The 23,508-nt window shown below is 37.1% G+C and overlaps 1 protein-coding gene across 1 annotated transcript in view; it reads left to right on the forward strand.

The window, feature by feature from the left end:
- Positions 1-23,508, forward strand: part of SLC36A4 (solute carrier family 36 member 4) — an 879,508-nt gene that overhangs the window by 157,479 nt on the left and 698,521 nt on the right. Inside the window, 1 exon segment of the mRNA XM_053708622.1 lies at positions 3,819-3,909. Within this exon segment, the coding sequence (XP_053564597.1) occupies positions 3,819-3,909 (91 nt within the window).

Genomic DNA, 23,508 nt, shown 5'->3' on the forward strand with positions numbered 1-23,508 from the left:
AACGCGTTTCGTGTTTATATATATATATAAATAAATGTGTCTCGAGAGTCTGTGTGCAATCTAGTGCGCTCTAGAGATGTGGTCGGGATTGTTCACCTCCACCATGTGCCAGAGATTATTGTGCTACAAAATAGTTTTATATACAAGTAGCAGGGCAATAATAAAATGCATTAACATATTAGAACTATTTTGTTTTTAAACTTTTATTTTCCATTTTGCACTTTTATGTCCGTTTGAGGTGCCAGAGCGGGTGTGAAATATATTTAAGAATCAGATAAAAAAATTATTTCAATGTTTGTTTTTTTTAACTAAATGTTTTCAATAAAGTGTTGCTTTTGTTTTCCCAGACCTCAGGGTGCAACCACTTGTTTCTTTACAAATATTTAAAAATGTAAATAACTCTTTGGTTTTATGTATATTTACAGTATATGCTTAACCCCTTCCTGCCGGGACTTATTCGTCTACATCAGAACAAAGTTCAGATTGTAAACAAATAAGTAAAAATTGAAATCACAAGATCGTTTATGCGATCGCAGTTTACAGGGGCTTAGATACAAGGTAATTACAGAGGTAAAACATGTCTTACTGTGTTCGTTATGCAAAACTGGGGAATGGGTAATAAAGGGACCATCTACCTTTTTAAACATCAAAAATTCTGGTGTTGACTGTCCCTTTAAAGAAGGATCTAATTACTAATTTAAGATTTCTATTTACTTTTATTTATGTGTTTATTAATTTAGCTCTGTCCAAATCCTTTATTGTACTCTCAGATAAGGGATATCAGTGTGCTTTATATACTTTTTTTTACAAATTCTATTTAGCTTAGTGGAATTTAATTTAAATGTTGTGTTTTTCTTTTTGCTATTTTTAAACTGTTTCAGTTAATTGTAAGGAACAATGATTCTAGTAGAACCAGCTTATTGCATGAGACCGCTAAATACAGCAGAATTGCATAATTACCAAGTGCATAATAAAATGACAATAAAATAACACTTTGAATTTCAAATAAGCTTTTTTTTCTGACAAATTTGTTTTGTCACCATTTGCCAGCCCACTTTAACATGTTATAGCCATCAGCCAATCACAGATGGGTATACGTATACCTTATGAACTTGTGCACATGCTCAGTAGGAGCTGTTGCCTCAGAAGATGGGAATATAAAAATAATGTGCAAAATTTGATATTAGAAGTAAATTGGAAAGTCTCTTAAAACTGCATGTTCTGTCTGAATCATATAAATTTACTTTTGACTTTATTGTCCCTTAATGTAATCATTCTTCTGCTCTGTTTGCGTATGTTTATATTCTTGCATGGTATAACTTACTGCTGGGTCTGGGAATCACACTGAACTACTGTTCTATTTATTAAAAATACAGTAATAGACGTGCAAATATTTGTGTTTTGTTATTCATAACATTTAGTTCCTACACTGTGTATATTACACCAGAAGTGCAACTTATATCTTTATTTTAAAGGTACGCAAAACAGTAAATACATGATAGACACAATGATCTATTCAAAGGAAAGATTAGCCTTAGAATAATTTGTAAATGTATTTAGTTTTACAATTTTATTATTCATTTAAATATTTAAAATCTAAGTGTAAAGATTTAGTATCTATAAAGTACTTTAGTTTCTATAAAGCAGAGTGCCATAACTAGTTTTCTTTTTATCTCTGTTTGTGCAAAGCCTTGTTTGGACAGTCTCTCTTATTCCCTGTTTTATATCTTTACCTAATTGTCTTTAGAAGGAAATGTAGATAAAGGGAAACTTGAATTAAAACATGGCAGCACCTACTACTTTAAAGAAAATCTGTGTAATTTAGAAATCCAACAATTGTCAGAGTTAAATGTCAGGAAAAAAGGGACAAATAAATGAAAATATATTGGAAAGTTTAAATAGTTTAACATTTTATATTACAAACTCTTACTGTTTAATCTTACTGAGTTTTTTTGGAGATGCACTTCTGTTAAATATTCAGTTTTGCATCTAATTGCACTATTAATTTTCAGTTACATTTAAGGAAAGGGGGCAAAATGAATGAAAATATTGTGCAAAGTTCACATAATTAAAGGGATACTAAACCCAATTTTTTTCTTTTATGATTCAGAGAGAGCCTGCAATTTTAAGCAACTTTCTAATTTACTTCTATTATAATTTTTTTCATTCTCTTGGTATCTTTATTTGAAAAAGCAGGAATGAAAGCTTAGGAGCCGTCCCAATTTTGGTCCTGCACCCTGGATAGCGCTTGCTGATTGGTGGCTACATTTAGAAAATTGTTTAAAATTGCATGCCCTATCAGAATCATGAAAGAAATTTTTTTAGTTCATACTGTTTAATATCCTTTTTGAGTTGCACTTTTGGTGCAATCTATCCGGTTTTGGAGCTAACGTATGCTGAAAACAGAGGGTAACTTTGTTAGTTAAATGTTGCAAAAAGAATGGCTGTGATTATTGTTATATATATGCAAATATTTGGACTTATTTGCTTTACAAATGATTAACAAAGTTACCCTCTGTTTTCGGCATACGTTGGTAGTAAATTTTGGATTAGGTAGATATCAAATGTCAGTGATTATTAAAGGGACAGTAAGAGATTGATCTTTTTTTAATATAAAATGTTTCGCTATCTGTAAATAAACAACTTTGCAATATACTAATTTATTTTACTACCTTTTTGTGTAATTTAGCTCTTAAAATTGAGCAATTTCTAATTCTTATAGCTTAAAGGGACACGAAACTCAAACATTTGCTTTCATGATTCAGATAGAAAATGCAATTTTAAAAAACTTTAATTTACTTCTATTATTTAATTTACTTCCTTCTCATGTTATCCTTTGCTGAAAGGTATATGTTTGCAAGCTCAGGGTCAGCAACGAACCTAGGTTCTAGTTGCTGATTTTGGTGGCTGCATATATATACTGATTATCATTGGCTCACCCATGTCTTCAGTTAGAAACCAGTAGTGAATTGCTGCTCCTTTAACAAATGACACCAAGAGAATGAAACAAATTAGATAATATAAGTCAATAAGAATGTTGTCAAAATAGTTTTCTCTATCTAAATCATGAGACAAAAATGTTGGGTTTTGTGTCCCTTTAAAATACCCCCTGCTGATTTCTCATTGCTAACCCTACTACATACATATCCCTTTTATCAGATAACACTTTATATTACTTTATGACAGTTGCTTACACTTATAGTCTGTGGATTAAATCGCATATCAGCTCCTCCAAATAAGGCAAATTGCAAGTGTAGTTTGGCTATTAAACTCATATTGCAGTAAAAAGGACATTAAGACTTGGCTGATATGTTATTCTATAACAACACAATAGGAATGCCTGGTAATTACAAGCTATATACTGTCTCTAACTCTTTTATATGTGATTGACAGCTAGGGGGAAACATGTAGTCAATATGATTGTGGTTTCATCAAAAGACATGTTTGTGTGACATCAGGTGTTGGTTGATCACTATTAAAGCTCATCCAGGTTTCAGTTTGGTTTCATGCATATTATTTTAACTCAATTAAAAACCACAGTTAACATAGTTTAAAGAAGCAGCTGAAATTGACAGCAGAGTGCTAAATATTTAATGTGAACCCACAGCACGCTCCTATCTTTGCATCTTACTTTATGCGCTGTAGATAGAGATGAGAAACAGTTTGCGAAAAGGCCTTTAGCTGAGATGCTTATTAAATCACATCTTTTTTATATAAAGAAAAGTTGATTTAACAGAAAGTTTGTTCAAATATTTACTATGATCCATAATGGTATGCTGATACATGCATTCACGTATTCTGCTTTATTTGTTCTCTAGATTTGTGCAAACACTTATTCATCTGCTGAAAGGAAACATAGGCACAGGACTTTTAGGGCTTCCGCTTGCTATGAAAAATGCAGGGATTTTGGTAAGTTACACTTTTAATTGAAAACATTAATATATATATATATATATATATATTAAGTATTAAGTGGGTATTTGAAGCATATTCTGCAGCACTATACACAGGTAAATAGATAAGTCAGAAAATAAAAACAGAAATAAGTTCTACACAAGAATTTGTTTTCTTTCATATAGATGGCGAGAGTCCACAAGCTTGTTACTGATGGGATATACATTCCTACCAGGAGGAGACAAAGTTTCCCAAACCTCAAATTCCTATAAATACCCCTCCAACCTCACTTATAATTCAGTTTCATAACTTTGCCTCCTTAGAAGGTGGTGAAGCATGTTTTTTTCCCTATGGAAACTTACAATAAGGAGGGAAATATGTAGCAGTAAAGACTAAGTACAAATATTGCTTGCTTGATGATGGTTGGATCATAGGATTGGCTGAAAATAATAATTATGATTTATAGAGATGTACAGGAAGGAATAACAGATCACCTCATTGGTAATGTATGTAGCAGAATTTAGGGCTTGAGGAACTGAGTTGCAGCTCAATCATTAAAGGAGGTGAATTTGTACATCCTAGGATAGGCTGACCATATTACCGCTTTAAAAAGGGACACATATGAAAAATACATAAGGCAGGGTTCTCATAATGGAACATTATCCCAAACCATTTCTTTAAACAGCCCTGACATATGTATTTTTCATATGTGTCCCTTTTTAAAGCGGCAATATGGTCAGCCTATCCTAGGAGCGGATACAAATATAAGATTAGATGTTTTTTTTACATGTGAAACAACATATGCTGTATGTCTCATTAAATGCCAATGTTTTTTGATATACATTGGAGAGACAGAAAGGTAAGAGAAAGAATGAGTCCAACATATGGTGTGGGAACAAAGAGGCCCCAGAATCTCACTATTTCTTGGAAAAAGTGCACAGAATTTGCCAGTTAAGGTGGAAAGTAATAGATCATGTAGAACCACAAAGAAATTGAGTAAACTGAGAGAAACTTTTGAAACACAAATAAATGTTTTGGATTTATAGATTAGGAACTATGGCCCCTAAAGGGTTAAATAGGGAGTTTGATTGGACAGTATTTTAGTAAAGGCACACAATTTTGCAATTTTTTTTATCATTTAAAGGGACAGTCTAGTCAAAATTCAAATTTCATGATTCAGATAGTGCATGCAATTTTAAAAAAAACTTTCCAATTTACTTTTATCATACGATTTTCTTTGTCGTCTTGGTATCCTTTGTTGAAAGCTAAACCTAGGTGGACTCATATGCTAATTTCTAAGCCCTTGAAGGCTGCTTATTATCTGAATGCATTTTGACAGTTTTTCCACAGTTAGAGAGCGCTAGTTTACGTGTGCCATATAGATAACATTGTGCTCACGTGGAGTTACCTAGGAGTCAGCACTCATTGGCTACAATGCAAGTCTGTCAAAAGAACTAAAATAAGGGGGTAGTCTGCAGGGTCTTAGATACAAGGTAATCACAGAGGTAAAACAAATATTAATATAACCGTGTTGATTATGCAAAACTGGGGAATGTTAATAAAAGGGATTATCTATCATTTTAAACAATACAAATTCTGGCGTAGACTATCCCTTTAAGCCACATCAATTTAATAAATGGGATAATAAGAATAAGTAACAATGTGTGTAACTGATATGATCAAATGATTGAGTCTTCAGTTGAAAAATGTTTTGTTTTTTTAAAAATAGAAGTTAACCAGTAGATGGTGCCAGATGAGAGAATTTGAAAGGCGTGAAAATGGACTTTAAATAGAGCATCAGTATTGTGAATGTCAATAAGAGATTAAATCCCGAAACGTCTCTATGTTTTTAATGTGAGGAAATAAAGTCAAGATTTTATATGAATATGATGCTGAGGATATTGATGTGTAGTTGTTGGTGGATTGAGCAGAATCCACAGTCTACATCGGTACCAATATAGCCCAGGAGCCTGCTGTTTCTACAAACTGCAAGTAAATTAGGCGATAACACAATTAGTGAAACAAATTTACTTGATTTCTTGATCAAATTGCAGATTATTTCAGTTCCCTTACAGCCTACCTTAAAGGGGCATAATACTCATATGCTAAATCACTTGAAACTGATGCAATATAACTGTAAAAAGCTGATAGGGAAAATATCACCTGAACATCTCTATGTAAAAAAAGAAGATATTTTACCTCACAATTTCCTCAGCTCAGCAGAGTAAGTCCTGTGTAAAAAGTTATACTCAGCTGCTGCCAAGCTGCAGGTAAAAAAATAAATAAATGAAGAAATGAATAGTAGCCAATCAGCATCAACAGTGCAGAGGTCATGAACTCTTTTACTGTGATCTCATGAGATTTCACTGTAAACTTCCTTACACTGAATAGGGAATTAAGATGAGTGTGCACGAAGCTCAATCCTTCGGCTGTCCCGGGACAGACATACTGATTTGTTGCTTTGGAGTCCTTTACAATGGGATGTGGCTACTGTGAAACTTTTGAGGTAAAATATCTTTCTTTTTTACATAGAGATGTTCAGGTGATATTTTCTAGTCAGCTTTTTACAGCTATGCTGCATCAGTTTCAAGTGTTTAAACATTTGGGTATTATGGCCCTGTAATACACACAGAGAGGAGTAACTGTATACCAGTGGCCTCCTCTTAAATTAACGATCCTGTGCCAGTATTATTTTCTTCAATTTAAAAATAATTGATACCAGCAACTAAAATGGTAAGCTCCCACAGGGAAAACATTGAGCCCAGTCATTGACTTTATATGTCTAATTAAGTGCAATCAAAATTGAATTACTTAATAATTATGCTCAACTGTCCACTTATTTTTATTGCTTAAAGGGGCACAATACACACATGATAAATAACTTGAGAGTGATGCAGCATAACTGACCGGAAAATATCACCTCAGCATCTCTGTGTAAAAAAGGAAGATATTTTACCTCACAACTTCCTCAGCTCAGCAGAGTAAGTCCTGTGTAAAAGTTATCTTTCAGTTACTGCCCAGCTGCAGGTAAAAGAAAAGAGGAAAAAATGAACAGCAGTCAATCGGCATCAGCAGTGCTGAGGTTGTGAACTCTTTTACTGTGATCTCATGAGATTTCACTTAACTCATGAGATTTCTTAGTAAACTTCCTTAAACTGAATAGGTAAATAACATGAGTGTGCATGAGGCACGCTCCCTTGCAGGTCCCGGGACAGGCATACTGACTGGCTGCTTAAAGTCCTTTACAATGGGGTCTGAATACTTAGGAGATTTTGAAGTAAAATATATTTCTTTTTTACATAGAGATGTTCAGGTGATATTTTCTAGTTTGCTTTTTACAGCTATGCTGCATCACTTTCAAGTGTTTCAACATTTGAGTATCATGGCCCTTTAATAGTTTATTACACTACTTTCTATTACTCAAAGGAAAGACCCTCATCTTAATATATTTAAAATAAAATAAGAAATACATTTCAACTCGACTAGTTCTAATGGTGTAAGGAGAAATGCAAGCATAAAAACAAAAACATTTTTCTTTCATAAAGTTGGTAAGAGTCCACGATCCATTACTCCAGGGAATTATACTCATTGCCAATATAAGGTGACAATGATTCCCCAAACTCCTAGAGCCCTTAATACCTCTCCGACCTTACTGAAAACCAGTTTTGTCTTTGCCTTCACAGGAGGAAGGTGAAGGAGAGAGTTGTTCCAGTTGCTTGGGAGAAGGATTCTCAGACCGATTTGAAGCCCAGTTTCCCCTCAGAGAGCTACTGTTTGGACAGTCTTTGGAGTATGGGTAGTGTGCCAAAAACACCCTATGGGAGTTAGTCACAGGCCTTACACAGGTGTCATGGGGACTGGCCCTTAGCCTCCTCCTGTCGTTACAAGTTATACTCCACATATTTAGATCCTCTGCTGTCACACATACAGCACTGGATTGGCTAGCTACTCAAAGCAGTTTTTTTCTGCTTATGGTAAGTCCAGTAGTGTGGGTGCCTATCAGTTAAGTGTGGGGTTTGTTGTTTGGCACCTTCCTAACCTGTAGGCTATTAGTAGCTATTCACTTATGGGTATATCATAGCCTGGGGACAATTATGTCAGGCATTATATATGGTATTGGTATATTATTACCTTATTTACCCTATGTAGGCTTAGTGGTGTGTTAAGTCTTTTTTACTATTAGCACTATAGTCGGCTTATGTACGTCGTTTTTTATTTGTGCTTTTTTCTTGTTAGCGTGCATCGGCTTATTATTGTACTTAATTTTTTCGAATGTCAGTTTTTTGTTCTCGTCTTTTTTCTTTTTTAGTGCAAGTCAGCATATGCACATGCCGGCTTTTGCTTCGCGCCGATGCTTTATAGCGCACATTGTTTTTTTTTCTGCTTCTTTAATCTTCTTCGCACATCGCGGCACACAAATTTTGGCGCTATTTTTGCATACACCGTATTTTTTAGCACACTTGTCTCTTGTTAAGTGTATCCAGTCCACGGATCATCCATTACTTATGGGATATTCTCCTTCCCAACAGGAAGTTGCAAGAGGATCACCCACAGCAGAGCTGCTATATAGCTCCTCCCCTAACTGCCATATCCAGTCATTCTCTTGCAACCCTCAACAAAGATGGAGGTCGTAAGAGGAGAGTGGTGTTTTATACTTAGTTTATTTCTTCAATCAAAAGTTTGTTATTTTTAATTGGTACCGGAGTGTGCTGTTTATCTCAGGCAGTATTTAGAAGAAGAATCTGCCTGCATTTTCTATGATCTTAGCAGAAGTAACTAAGATCCATGTCTGTTCTCACATATTCTGAGGAGTGAGGTAACTTCAGAGAGGGAATGGCGTGCAGGTTTTCCTGCAATAAGGTATGTGCAGTTAATATTTTTCTAGGGATGGAATTTGCTAGAAAATGCTGCTTATACCGGATTAATGTAAGTAAAGCCTTAAATGCAGTGATAGCTACTGGTATCAGGCTTATTAATAGAGATGCATACTCTTATAAAAATGTAATATAAAACGTTTGCTGGCATGTTAATCGTTTTTATATATGTTTGGTGACAAAACTTATTGGGGCCTAGTTTTTTTCCACATGGCTGGTTTCCTGAAGCTTTCCACTGTTGCAATATGAGTGGGAAGGGCCTATTTTAGTGCTTTTCTGTGCAGATAAAAATACTGACAGAGACATTCAGCTTCCCTCTGCATGATACAGGTCATCTCTGAAGGGCTCAAAAGGCTTCAAAGTCGTGTTTGAGGAGGGTAATAATCACAGTAGACTGTGGCAGTTGTTGTGACTGTGTTTAAAAAACGTTTTTGTCATTTATTATTCTGTTTTTGTTATTAAGGGGTTAATCATCCATTTGCAAGTGGGTGCAATGCTCTGCTGACTTGTTACATACACTGTAAAAAATTTGTTAGTGTAACTGCCTTTTTTCACTGTTATTTCAAATTTTGTCAAAATTAGTTTCTCTTAAAGGCACAGTAACGTTTTTTATATTGCTTGTTAACTTGCTTTAAAATGTTTTCCAAGCTTGCTAGTCTCATTGCTAGTCTGTACAAACATGTCTGAAACAGAGGATACTTGTTCATTATGTTTAAAAGCCATGGTGGAGCCCCATAGGAGAATGTGTACTAAATGTATTGATTTCACCTTAAACAGTAAAGATCAGTCTTTATCTATAAAAGAATTGTCACCAGAGGGGTCTGTCGAGGGGGAAGTTATGCCGACTAACTCTCCCCACGTGTCGGACCCTTCGCCTCCCGCTCAAGGGACGCACGCTAATATGGCGCCAAGTACATCAGGGACGCCCATAGCGATTACTTTGCAGGACATGGCTGCAATCATGAATAATACCCTGTCAGAGGTATTATCCAGATTGCCTGAATTGAGGCAAGCGCGATAGCTCTGGGGTTAGATGAGATACAGAGCGCGTAGATGCTGTAAGAGCCATGTCTGATACTGCGTCACAATATGCAGAACCTGAGGATGGAGAGCTTCAGTCTGTGGGTGACGTCTCTGATTCGGGGAGACCTGATTCAGAGATTTCTAATTTTAAATTTAAGCTTGAGAACCTCCGTGTATTGCTTGGGGAGGTATTAGCTGCTCTGAATGACTGTGACACAATTGCAGTGCCAGAGAAATTGTGTAGGCTGGATAAATACTATGCAGTGCCGGTGAGTACTGATGTTTTTCCAATACCTAAAAGGCTTACAGAAATTATTAGTAAGAAGTGGGATAGGCCCGGTGTGCCCTTCTCCCCACCTCCTATATTTAGAAAAATGTTTCCAATAGATGCTACTACACGGGACTTATGGCAGACTGTCCCTAAGGTGGAGGGAGCAGTTTCTACTTTAGCAAAGCGTACCACTATCCCGGTTGAGGACAGTTGTGCTTTTTCAGATCCAATGGATAAAAAATTGGAGGGTTACCTTAAGAAAATGTTTATTCAACAAGGTTTTATTTTACAGCCCCTTGCATGCATTGCGCCTGTCACTGCTGCGGCGGCATTCTGGTTTGAGGCCCTGGAAGAGGCCATCCATACAGCTCCATTGACTGAAATTGTTGACAAGCTTAGAACTCTTAAGCTAGCTAACTCATTTTTTTCTGATGCCATTGTTCATTTGACTAAACTAACGGCTAAGAATTCCGGATTCGCCATCCAGGCGCGTAGGGCGCTATGGCTCAAATCCTGGTCAGCTGATGTGACTTCAAAGTCTAAATTACTCAACATTCCTTTCAAGGGGCAGACCTTATTCGGGCCTGGTTTGAAAGAAATTATTGCTGACATTACTGGAGGTAAGGGTCATACCCTTCCTCAGGACAGGGCCAAATCAAAGGCCAAACAGTCTAATTTTCGTGCCTTTCGAAATTCCAAGGCAGGTGCAGCATCAACTTCCTCCGCTTCAAGACAAGAGGGAACTTTTGCTCAATCTAAGCAGGCCTGGAAACCTAACCAGTCCTGGAACAAAGGCAAGCAGGCCAGAAAGCCTGCTGCTGCCTCTAAGACAGCATGAAGGAATGGCCCCCTATCCGGCGACGGATCTAGTAAGGGGCAGACTTTTTCTCTTCGCCCAGGCGTGGGCAAGAGATGTTCAGGATCCCTGGGCGTTGGAGATCATATCTCGGGATATCTTCTGGACTTCAAAGCTTCCCCTCCACAAGGGAGATTTCATCTTTCAAGGTTATCTGCAAATAAGATAAAGAAAGAGGCATTCCTACGCTGTGTGCAAGACCTCCTAGTAATGGGAGTGATCCATCCAGTTCCGCGGACGGGACAAGGACAGGGTTTTTATTCAAATCTGTTTGTGGTTCCCAAAAAAGAGGGAACCTTCAGACCAATTTTGGATCTAAAGATCTTAAACAAATTCCTCAGAGTTCCATCTTTCAAAATGGAAACTATTCGGACCATCCTACCCATGATCCAAGAGGGTCAGTACATGACCACAGTGGACTTAAAGGATACCTACCTTCACATACCGATTCACAAAGATCATCATCGGTTCCTAAGGTTTGCCTTTCTAGACAGGCATTACCAATTTGTAGCTCTTCCCTTCGGGTTGGCTACAGCCCCGATAATCTTTACGAAGGTTCTGGGCTCACTTCTGGCGGTTCTAAGACCGCGAGGCATAGCGGTGGCTCCGTTTCTAGACAACATCCTGATATAGGCGTTAAACTTTCAAATTGCCAAGTCTCATACAGAGATAGTTCTGGCATTTCTGAGATCGCACACGGGTGGAAAGTGAACGAGGAAAAGAGTTCTCTATCCCCACTCACAAAAGTCTCCTTCTTAGGGACTCTTATAGATTCTGTAGAGATGAAAATTTACCTGACGGAGTCCAGGTTATCAAAGCTTCTAAATGCTTGCCGTATTCTTCATTCCATTCCGCGCCCTTCGGTGGCTCAGTGTATGGAGGTGATCGGCTTAATGGTAGCGGCAATGGACATAGTGCCATTTGCGCGCCTACATCTCAGACCGCTGCAATTATGCATGCTAAGTCAGTGGAATGGGGATTACACAGATTTGTCCCCTCTGCTAAATCTGGATCAAGAGACCAGAGATTCTCTTCTCTGGTGGTTGTCTCGGGTCCACCTGTCCGAGGGTATGACCTTTCGCAGGCCAGATTGGACAATTGTAACAACAGATGCCAGCCTTCTAGGTTGGGGTGCAGTCTGGAACTCCCTGAAGGCACATGGATCGTGGACTCAGGAGGAGAAACTCCTTCCGATAAATATTCTGGAGTTAAGAGCAATATTCAATGCTCTTCTGGCTTGGCCTCAGTTAGCAACACTGAGGTTCATCAGATTTCAGTCGGACAATATCACGACTGTGGCTTACATCAACCATCAAGGGGGAACCAGGAGTTCCCTAGCGATGTTAGAAGTCTCAAAATTAATTCGCTGGGCAGAGACTCACTCTTGCCACCTGTCAGCAATCCATATCCCAGGCGTGGAGAACTGGGAGGCGGATTTTCTAAGTCTTCAGACTTTTCACCCGGGGGAGTGGGAACTCCATCCGGAGATGTTTGCTCAGTTGATTCATCGTTGGGGCAAACCAGAGTTGGATCTCATGGCGTTTCGCCAGAACGCCAAGCTTCCTTGTTACGGATCCAGGTCCAGGGACCCAGAAGCGACGCTGATAGATGCTCTAGCAGCACCTTGGTTCTTCAACCTGGCTTATGTGTTTTCACCGTTTCCTCTGCTCCCTCTACTGATTGCCAAAATCAAACAGGAGAGAGCATCTGTGATTCTAATAGCGCCTGCGTGGCCACGCAGGACCTGGTATGCAGACCTAGTGGACATGTCATCCTTTCCACCATGGACTCTGCCTCTAAGACAGGACCTTCTAATACAAGGTCCTTTCAATCATCCAAATCTAATTTCTCTGAGACTGACTGCATGGAGATTGAACGCTTGATTCTATCAAAGCTTGGCTTCTCCGAGTCAGTCATTGATACCTTAATACAGGCACGAAAGCCTGTTACCAGGAAAATCTATCACAAGATATGGCGTACATATCTTTACTGGTGTGAATCCAAGAATTACTCATGGAGTAAGGTTAGGATTCCTAGGATATTGTCCTTTCTCCAAGAGGGTTTGGACAAAGGATTATCAGCTAGTTCCTTAAAGGGACAGATTTCTGCTCTGTCTATTCTTTTGCACAAGCGTCTGGCAGAAGTTCCAGACGTCCAGGCATTTTGTCAGGCTTTGGTTAGAATTAAGCCTGTGTTTAAACCTGTTGCTCCCCCATGGAGCTTAAACTTGGTTCTTAAAGTTCTTCAAGGAGTTCCGTTTGAACACCTTCATTCCATTGATATTAAGCTTTTATCTTGGAAAGTTCTGTTTTTGATGGCTATTTCCTCGGCTCGGAGAGTCTCTGAGCTTTCTGCCTTACAATGTGATTCTCCTTACCTGATTTTTCATGCAGATAAGGTAGTTCTGCATACCAAACCTGGGTTTTTACCTAAGGTGGTTTCTAACAAGAATATAAATCAAGAGATTGTTGTTCCATCATTGTGTCCTAATCCTTCTTCAAAGAAGGAACGTCTTTTACATAATCTGGACGTAGTCCGTGCCTTGAAGTTTTACTTACAAGCTACTAAAGATTTTCGTCAAACATCTTCCCTGTTTGTCGTTTATTCTGGACAGAGGAGAGGTCAAAAAGCTTCGGCAACCTCTCTTTCCTTTTGGCTTCAGAGTATTATACGCCTAGCCTATGAGACTGCTGGACAGCAACCCCCTGAAAGAATTACAGCTCATTCTACTAGAGCTGTGGCTTCCACCTGGGCCTTTAAAAATGAGGCCTCTGTTGAACAGATTTGCAAGGCCGTGACTTGGTCTTCGCTTCATACTTTTTCAAAATTTTACAAATTTGATACTTTTGCTTCTTCAGAGGCTGTTTTTGGGAGAAAGGTTCTTCAGGCAGTGGTTCCTTCCGCTTAATCCCTGCCTTGTCCCTCCCATCATCCGTATACTTTAGCTTTGGTATTGGTATCCCATAAGTAATGGATGATCCGTGGACTGGATACACTTAACAAGAGAAAACATAATTTATGCTTACCTGATAAATTTATTTCTCTTGTAGTGTATCCAGTCCACGGCCCGCCCTGTCATTTTAAGGCAGGTCTAAAATTTAATTAAACTACAGTCACCACTGCACCCTATGGTTTCTCCTTTCTCTGTTTGTTTCGGTCGAATGACTGGATATGGCAGTTAGGGGAGGAGCTATATAGCAGCTCTGCTGTGGGTGATCCTCTTGCAACTTCCTGTTGGGAAGGAGAATATCCCATAAGTATTGGATGATCCGTGGACTGGATACACTACAAGAGAAATAAATTTATCAGGTAAGCATAAATTGACGTATGGGATATACATTCCTACCAGGAGGGGCAAAGTTTCCCAAACCTTAAAATGCCTATAAATACACCCCTCACCACACCCACATTTCAGTTTTACAAACTTTGCCTCCCATGGAGGTGGTGAAGTAAGTTTGTGCTAGATTCTACGTTGATATGCGCTTTGCAGCAGGCTGGAGCCCGGTTTTCCTCTCAGAGTGCAGTGAATGTCTGAGGGATGTGAAGAGAGTATTGCCTATTTGAATTCAATGATCTCCTTCTACGGGGTCTATTCCATAGGTTCTCTGTTATGGGTCGTAGAGATTCATCTCTTACCTCCCTTTTCAGATCGACGATATACTCTTATATATACCATTACCTCTACTGATTCTCGTTTCAGTACTGGTTTGGCTTTCTACTACATGTAGATGAGTGTCCTGGGGTAAGTAAGTCTTATTTTCTGTGACACTCTAAGCTATGGTTGGGCACTTTTATATAAAGTTCTAAATATATGTGTTTAAACATTTATTTGCCTTGATTCAGGATGTTCAATATTCCTTATTTCAGACAGCCAGTTTCATTATTTGGGATAATGCATTTGAATAATAAAAATTTTTCTTACCTTAAATTTGACTTTTTCCTGTGGGCTGTTAGGCTCGCGGGGGCTGAAAATGCTTTATTTTATTGCGTCATTCTTGGCGCGGATTTTTTTGGCGCAAAAAATTTTCTTTGTCATTTCCGGCGTCGTACTTGTCGCCGGAAGTTGTTTGTGATTGCGTCATTTTTTTGACGTTTTGCGCCAAAAATGTCGGCGTCGCCAGATGTGGCGTCATTCTTGGCGGCAAAAGCATTTAGGCGCCTAATAATGTGGGCGTCTTTTTTGGCGCTAAAAAATATGGGCGTCATTATTGTCTCCACATTATTTAAGTCTCATTGTTTATTTGCTTCTGGTTGCTAGAAGCTTGTTCATTGGCATTTTTTTCCCATTCCTGAAACTGTCGTTTAAGGAATTTGATAGATTTTGCTTTATATGTTGTTTTTTCTATTACATATTGCAAGATGTCTCAGATTGACCCTGGATCAGAAGCTACTTCTGGAAAAACGCTTGACTGAGTTCAGTCCTACCAAAGCTAAGTTCATTTATTTTAAATGTTATGAATGTTTATCTTTAGCTATGGTTTGTAATAGGTTATCATGATAAACTTTTACATGCAGAATCCATTAGTATTTATGCTTTATATATTGCCATTCTTTTTACATCTTATGTACAAGAAATATTTAAAAGATTTTTAAGAAATATTTTTCTGATTCTATTTTAAAGGCTTTGTCTGACTTTGTGCCTTCTAATAAAATTTTTAGGTCTCTTTCAACTTCTTTTTTAATTATTGAAGTTTCAAATGACCAACAACATACTGATTTATCCTTCTCTGATGATGTTTTTTCTCATTCAGAATTTTCTTCATCAGATATTATACTAACAAATCTACTTTTTTATTAAAGTACATTTGTTCTTTGTTGAAAAGGTGTTGATTATTTTACATTAAGGTAACTAGTTCTTTTTCAAGACTAGCTAACACTATTTCTGCTTATTTATTCTTCTGTGTTTTCAGAGGTTTTTTTCCAATTCCTTATACTAGGGAATGGAATAGGCTGAGAATTTTCTTTTATTCCTTCTTCAAAGGTTTTAAACTATACTCTTTGCCGGCAGTTTAATTCAATTTGGAGGGTTCTCCAATTTATTGGGGCTATCTCTACTCCTACTAATTATGCTATTGTTTCTATAGCAAAATAGTATTTATTTTCCTTTAGATGGTTGTATCTTATTTATGGAAAATTATTTAGTTTCAGGTACTTTTCTTGGACCTATGATTTATTTGGATGTTGCAATTGCTTCATTTTTTCTGTTTACTTTAAGTTCAAGTATCAGATTATGATTTATTTTAGCATTGTTAAAGGGACAAAATTTACTAGACTAGGTGCTGTTGCATTTGTCTTGTTGTTTTGTATTTATTGATTATGCAAGTCCACTGTATTGTCTGGTCCTTTAACTGGACTATCATGCTAATAATTTCATTTGTGTCTTCATTTTATTGAATATTTTCGCAAATGAGGTTTAATCTATGTCTTTAGCTGTTTGAGCTAGAAGAATTTTGTGATTTCTAAAAATCCATATTTCTTTTGTTCTAAGATAATCAATTATTTGTTTTATAATTGGATTCAATTCTTAACTGTTACTCTGGGCTTCAAGATTGAGTTCTAAGACTAAAACTTTAAGCTTTGGTTGTTCTTATTATGGAATGAATTCCTGAATTCTTTCCCAAGTAACATGTTTTTAATTGGAAATTTTTTCAGTTCTAAATCAGCTCCCTTAAATTGCGATGTCTGTGCCGTATTCCAGCTTGGCTGGCAAGGGGCAGGTTAAGACTTTTTTTTGAAATTTATTTGGTTCTATTCGGTCCAAATTTCTTTGATTTTATTCCAGTAAGGCTAACACTTTCTTTAAATGTGTTTCGGTCCTATTTATTTTGGGTACTGTTGAAGCATGGCTGGTCACCCGTGGGGTTCAAGCGCTGCTCAGACCTGGAATCTTCTGGGGTATTTCTTCCAGTTCCATTCTTAGGAACTGGGTTTTGGAGTTTTTATTCAAACTATTCTGCCTTTTTTTGGTCAGTGATAGCATTATTTGTTTTCTTTAGATACAATAAATGCATATTTTTTCTGTATTCATTCAGATTATTTTCTGAGGATGCGGAATCTCATATGATTCACTTTGTTCTTCAGAACATAGTTAGAGGATCTTTTTTTCAAAAGCTCTTGATTCCTCTCACAATGGTCACCTTTTTTTGGGTTTCCAGATAGTTTGTTTCACTGTCTTTGTCTCTATCAGACAAGGGACAATTTTATTGGGTTCCGTCTGTCGGTACCTTTAGTCTCTATTATTTCCTTCAGTTGCTATATATGCATAGAAGTTTTAGGTCTTATGGCCACAGCATTGGATTCAATTCCCTTTGCTCATTTTCAATGGAAAGAACCTTTCCAGTCTTTTATGCTGAATTATGGTGCAGGGATTCTAGGATTTCGCATTTTAAATCTTCAAATCCTAATATTTATCTCTCTTGATTTGGTGGTTAAGATCACCATCATTTAGTTCTACAGGTCTCTTCGTTTCTTTCAACCTGGACCATGATCTCTACAGATGTGAGTCTTTTTGGTTGGGAGGCTGTCTGAGGATCTCTGTCAGCACAAGGGGTTTGGAAATCTCAGGAGGCGAGATTACCATTTGATATTTTAGAACTCCGTGTTTTCTCAGAGTTTTTCAGTTAGTTTATTTTTGAGGAAGAGACGTTTATTGTTTTTCAGACAATATCACAACTATGGTGTATGTCAATCATCAGGGTAGGACTATCAGTCCTTAGGCTGTGACAGAAGTGTCTCGGATATTAGCTTAGGCTAAATCCAGCTCCTATCTAAATTCTGTGTTTTTTTCCCCAGATATTTGGGAAGCAGATTATCTCTGTTAATCAAGCTTTAAATCCGGGAGAATGGTCTCTCATACCCAGATATGTTTTTCAATTTTTCAGATGTGAGCATTTCTAGAAATAGATCTGTTGGCATCTCATCTGAATAAGAACTTCCCAGGGGCCTATTCAGGTCCGGGGATCCTCAGGCGGAAGTAGTGTATGCATTGACATTTCTTTGGAAATGATCTTTTTGCCTATTTCTTTCCACCTCTAGTTCTTCTTCCAAAGTGATTTCCAAAATTCTTATGGAGTATTTGTTTGTTATGCTGGTGGCTCCAGCATGGCCTCTCAGGTTTTGGTATGCGGATTTCATTCGGATGGCCAGTTGCCAACCTTGAACACTTCTTGAACCAGATCTTCTTTCTCAAGGCCTATTTTTTCCATCAGGATCTCAAATCATTAAATTTGAAGGGATGGAGATTGAACTCTTGGTTTCAGGCTCGTAAATCTATCTCTAGAAAGATTTATTATTGAGTCTGGAAGACCTACTTTTCTTGGCATTCTTTTAAAATTCATAGAATTTTATTATTTTTTTCAGGTTGGTTTGGATATGGTTTTGTCTGCAGTTCTTGTTAGGACAAATCTCTACTCTTTCTGTTCTTTTTTCACAGAAAGATTGCTAATCATCCTGATATTCATTGTTTTGTTCAGGCTTTGGTCCGTATCAAGCCTGTCATTAATTCAATCTCTCCTCTTTGGAGTCTCAATTTGGTGCTGAGGGCTTTACAGGCTCCTCCGTTTTGAAACTATGCATTTTCTGAACATTAAATTACTTTCTTGGAAAAGTATTGTTCCTTTTGGTTATTTCTTCTGCTAGAAGAATTTTTGAGTTATCTGCTCTTTTGTGAATATCTTTTTCTGATTTTTCATCAGGATAAGGCAGTGTTACTTCCTGATATTCATCATTTTTTTCAGGTTTTGATTCCTATCAAACCTGTCATTAAGCCAATTTCTCCTCCTTGGAGTCTTATTTGGGTTCTGAAGCTTTTTCAGGCTCTTCTATTTGAGCATATGCTTGCTTTGGACATTAATTACGTTCATGGAAAGTATTGTTCTTTTTGGACATCTCTTCAGCTAGAACAGCTTTTGAATTATCTGTTCTTTCTTGTGAATCTCTTTTTTCTGATTTTTTTTATCAGGAAAAGGTGGTTTTTGCTGTCCTCATTTCAATTCTTACCTAAAGTTGTAAATTCTAACAAACATTAGGGAGGAATTATTCTTTTCCTAAGACTTCTTTGGTGAGATTCTTACTTTCTATGTTGAAGCTATTCAGATTTCAGATAGACTTCTAGTCTATTTTTTATCTTTTCTGGTTTTAGGAAGGTCAAAAAGCTTCTGCCATTTATTTGGCATCTTGCTTAAACTTTTGATTCATCATGCTTATTTGGAGTTGGGTGGATTCCCGCCTCGGAGGATTACGGCTCATTCTACTAGGTAAGTTTCTACTTCCTGGGTTTTTTAAAGAATGAAGCTTCTGTTGATCTGATTTGCAAAGCAATGACTTGGTCTTCTTTGCATACTTTTACTATGTTCTACCATTTTGATGTTTTCTCTTCTTTAGAAGCAGTTTTGGTAGAATGGTACTTCAGGCAGCTGTCTCAGTTTGATTCTTCTGCTTATAATTTCAGTTTTTTTCATTATAAAACTTGAAACTTTTTTGATTTGGGTAGTGGATTCATTTTTCAGCGGAATTGGCTGTCTTTATTTTTATCCCTCCCTCTCTAGTGACTCTTGCGTGGAAGTTCCACATCTTGGGTATTTATTATCCCATACGTCACTAGCTCATGGACTCTTGCTAATTACATGAAAGAAAACATAATTTATGTAAGAACTTACCTGATAAATTCATTTCTTTCATATTAGCAAGAGTCCATGAGGCCCACCCTTTTTTGTGGTGGTTATGATTTTTTTGTATAAAGCACAATTATTCCAATTCCTTATTTTTTTATGCTTTCGCTCCTTTCTTATCACCCCACTTCTTGGCTATTCGTTAAACTGAATTGTGGGTGTGGTGAGGGGTGTATTTATAGGCATTTTAAGGTTTGGGAAACTTTGCCCCTCCTGGTAGGAATGTATATCCCATACGTCACTAGCTCATGGACTCTTGCTAATATGAAAGAAATGAATTTATCAGGTAAGTTCTTACATAAATTATGTTTTTTTCATCTCTTTTGTGCGCATCTGTATGTTCAGCTTGATGTCAGATTACTGTTCATCCAATGTTATATGGATATTTAACACTCCTTATGCTTGCTTAAGCCTCTGGTGAGGGGTGTGCAATTTTTATTACTTACAAGAGCTGTTTTATTTGGTTATAAGGTTACTTTGCTTATCCTACTTTTAATCCATCTTCTAGCTTATCGGATTTGAATAAGTCTAAGTCTGTTAAAGAGTCTCTGAACCCAAATTTTTTCTTTTGTGTATCAGATAGAGCATGTAATTTTGAGCAACGTTCTAATTTACTCCTATTATCAATTTTTCTTTGTTCACTTGCTATCTTTATTTGAAAAAGAAGGCATCTAAGCTTCTTTTTTGTTTCAGACCTCTGGACAGCACTTTTCTATTGGTGGATGAATTTATCCACCAATCAGCAAGAATAACCCAGGTTATTCACCAAAAATGGGCCGGCATCTAAACTTACATTCTTGCATTTCAAATAAAGATACCAAGAGAAGGAAGACAATTTGATAATAGGAGTAACTTAGAAAGTGGCTTAAAATTGCATGCTCTATCTGAATCACAAAAGAAATTTTTTTGGGTTCACTGTCCCTTTAAGCTTTATGTTTCAGGTCCTGGTTCTTCTGTTTTATTCTCTTGAGTGTGAAGTGTTTTCAAGTGATGATCAGTCTCTGATCAGGAAGCTGAATCTTCATCTTTTTTTATTTAGGTTTGAACACCTTAATTATCTTTTAAAAGTGGTATGTACTTTATGGATTCAGAATTCTAAGGTTTCTGAGTATAAGTGTGTTAAACAGCTGTATTTAATTTTTAAACCCTCAGTTAAGTCACCTGAAGTGACTTTGCCTGCTTCTAATTTAGAGATTTGGCAAACTACTCCTAAGGTGGAAAGGGCTATGTCCACTTTGATTAAACATACTACTATTCCTCTTGAGGATTTTACCTCTTTTAGAGACCCAAGATATATATGTGTGTGTGTGTGTGTATGTATATATTCTCTTGTATGTGTGTGTGTGTGTGTGTGTGTGTGTGTGTGTGTGTATATATATATATATATATATATATATATATAAAATCATACACATATATACACACACACACATATATATATATATATATATATATATGTGTGTGTATATATATATATGTATTAATTTTAGGAGTATACTTTTTTTTAAAACCAGAAAATAAAATTTTTCACAGTGCATGGCTCCGGGCAGCTGTATGTCCCCAGGGCTGGCATTTTGTAATAGGCAGCCGCCTTAGAGCACATCAGCAGGGGGGCGCTGAGAGCGGTGCCGACTGCTGCCTAGCTATGATGATAAAAAAAATGCATTTTTATTTTTTCTTTCATGTAATTAGCAAGAGTCCATGAGCTAGTGACGTATGGGATATACATTCCTACCAGGAGGGGCAAAGTTTCCCAAACCTCAAAATGCCTATAAATACACCCCTCACCACACCCACAAATCAGTTTTACAAACTTTGCCTCCTATGGAGGTGGTGAAGTAAGTTTGTGCTAGATTCTACGTTGATATGCGCTCCGCAGCAGGTTGGAGCCCGGTTTTCCTCTCAGCGTGCAGTGAATGTCAGAGGGATGTGAGGAGAGTATTGCCTGTTTGAATTCAATGATCTCCTTCTACGGGGTCTATTTCATAGGTTCTCTGTTATCGGTCGTAGAGATTCATCTCTTACCTCCCTTTTCAGATCGATGATATACTCTTATATATATACCATTACCTCTGCTGATTTTCGTTTCAGTACTGGTTTGGCTTTCTACAAACATGTAGATGAGTGTCCTGGGGTAAGTAAGTCTTATTTTCTGTGACACTCTAAGCTATGGTTGGGCACTTTTTTAATAAAGTTCTAAATATATGTGTTCAAACATTTATTTGCCTTGACTCAGGATGTTCAACATTCCTTATTTTCAGACAGTCAGTTTCATATTTGGGATAATGCATTTGAATCAATCTTTTTTTTCTTACCTTAAAAAATTTGACTTTTTTTTCCCCTGTGGGCTGTTAGGCTCGCGGGGGCTGAAAATGCTTCATTTTATTGCGTCATTCTTGGCGCAGACTTTTTTGGCGCAAAAAATCTTTTCTGTTTCCGGCGTCATACGTGTCGCCGGAAGTTGCGTCATTTTTTTGACGTTCTTTTGCCCCAAAAATGTCGGCGTTCCGGATGTGGCGTCATTTTTGGCGCCAAATAATGTGGGCGTCTTATTTGGCGCTAAAAAAATATGGGCGTCGCTTTTGTCTCCACATTATTTAAGTCTCATTTTTCATTGCTTCTGGTTGCTATAAGCTTGTTCCTTGGCATTTTTTCCCATTCCTGAAACTGTCATTTAAGGAATTTGATCAATTTTGCTTTATATGTTGTTTTTTCTCTTGCATATTGCAAGATGTCTCACGTTGCATCTGAGTCAGAAGATACTTCAGGAAAATCTCTGTCTGGTGCTGGAACTACCAAAGCTAAGTGTATCTGCTGTAAACTTTTGGTAGCTGTTCCTCCAGCTGTTGTTTGTATTAATTGTCATGACAAACTTGTTAATGCAGATAATATTTCCTTTAGTGAAGTACCATTACCTGTTGCAGTTCCATCAACATCTAATGTTCAGAGTGTTCCTGATAACATAAGAGATTTTGTTTCTGAATCCATCAAGAAGGCTATGTCTGTTATTCCTCCTTCTAGTAAACATAAAAAATCTTTTAAAACTTCTCTTTATACAGATGAATTTTTAAATGAACATCATCATTCTGATTCTAATGTCTCTTCTGGTTCAGAGGATTCTGTCTCAGAGGTTGATGCTGATAAATCTTCATATTTATTTAAAATGGAATTTATTCGTTCTTTACTTAAAGAAGTACTAATTGCTTTAGAAATTGAGGATTCTGGTCCTCTTGATACTAAATCTAAACGTTTAGATAAGGTCTTTAAATCTCCTGTGGTTATTCCAGAAGTTTTTCCTGTTCCTGGTGCTATTTCTGAAGTAATTTCCAGAGAATGGAATAATTTGGGTAATTCATTTACTCCTTCTAAACGTTTTAAGCAATTATATCCTGTGCCGTCTGACAGATTAGAATTTTAGGACAAAATCCCTAAAGTTGATGGGGCTATTTCTACCCTTGCTAAACGTACTACTATTCCTATGGCAGATCGTACTTCGTTTAAGGATCCTTTAGATAGGAAAATTGAATTCTTTCTAAGAAAAGCTTATCTGTGTTCAGGTAATCTTCTTAGACCTGCTATATCATTGGCTGATGTTGCTGCAGCTTCAACTTTTTGGTTGGAAACTTTAGCGCAACAAGTAACAGATCATGATTCTCATAATATTATTATTCTTCTTCAACATGCTAATAATTTTATCTGTGATGACATTTTTTGATATTATCAGAGTTGATGTCAGGTTTATTTCTCTAGCTATTTTAGCTAGAAGAGCTTTATGGCTTAAAACTTGGAATGCTGATATGTCTTCTAAATCGACTCTACTTTCCCTTTCTTTCCAGGGTAACAAATTATTTGGTTCTCAGTTGGATTCTATTATCTCAACTGTTACTGGTGGGAAAGGAACTTTTTTACCACAGGATAAAA

The sequence above is a fragment of the Bombina bombina genome, chromosome 3 (genome assembly GCF_027579735.1).
Source record: "Bombina bombina isolate aBomBom1 chromosome 3, aBomBom1.pri, whole genome shotgun sequence".
Lineage (NCBI taxonomy): Eukaryota > Metazoa > Chordata > Amphibia > Anura > Bombinatoridae > Bombina > Bombina bombina.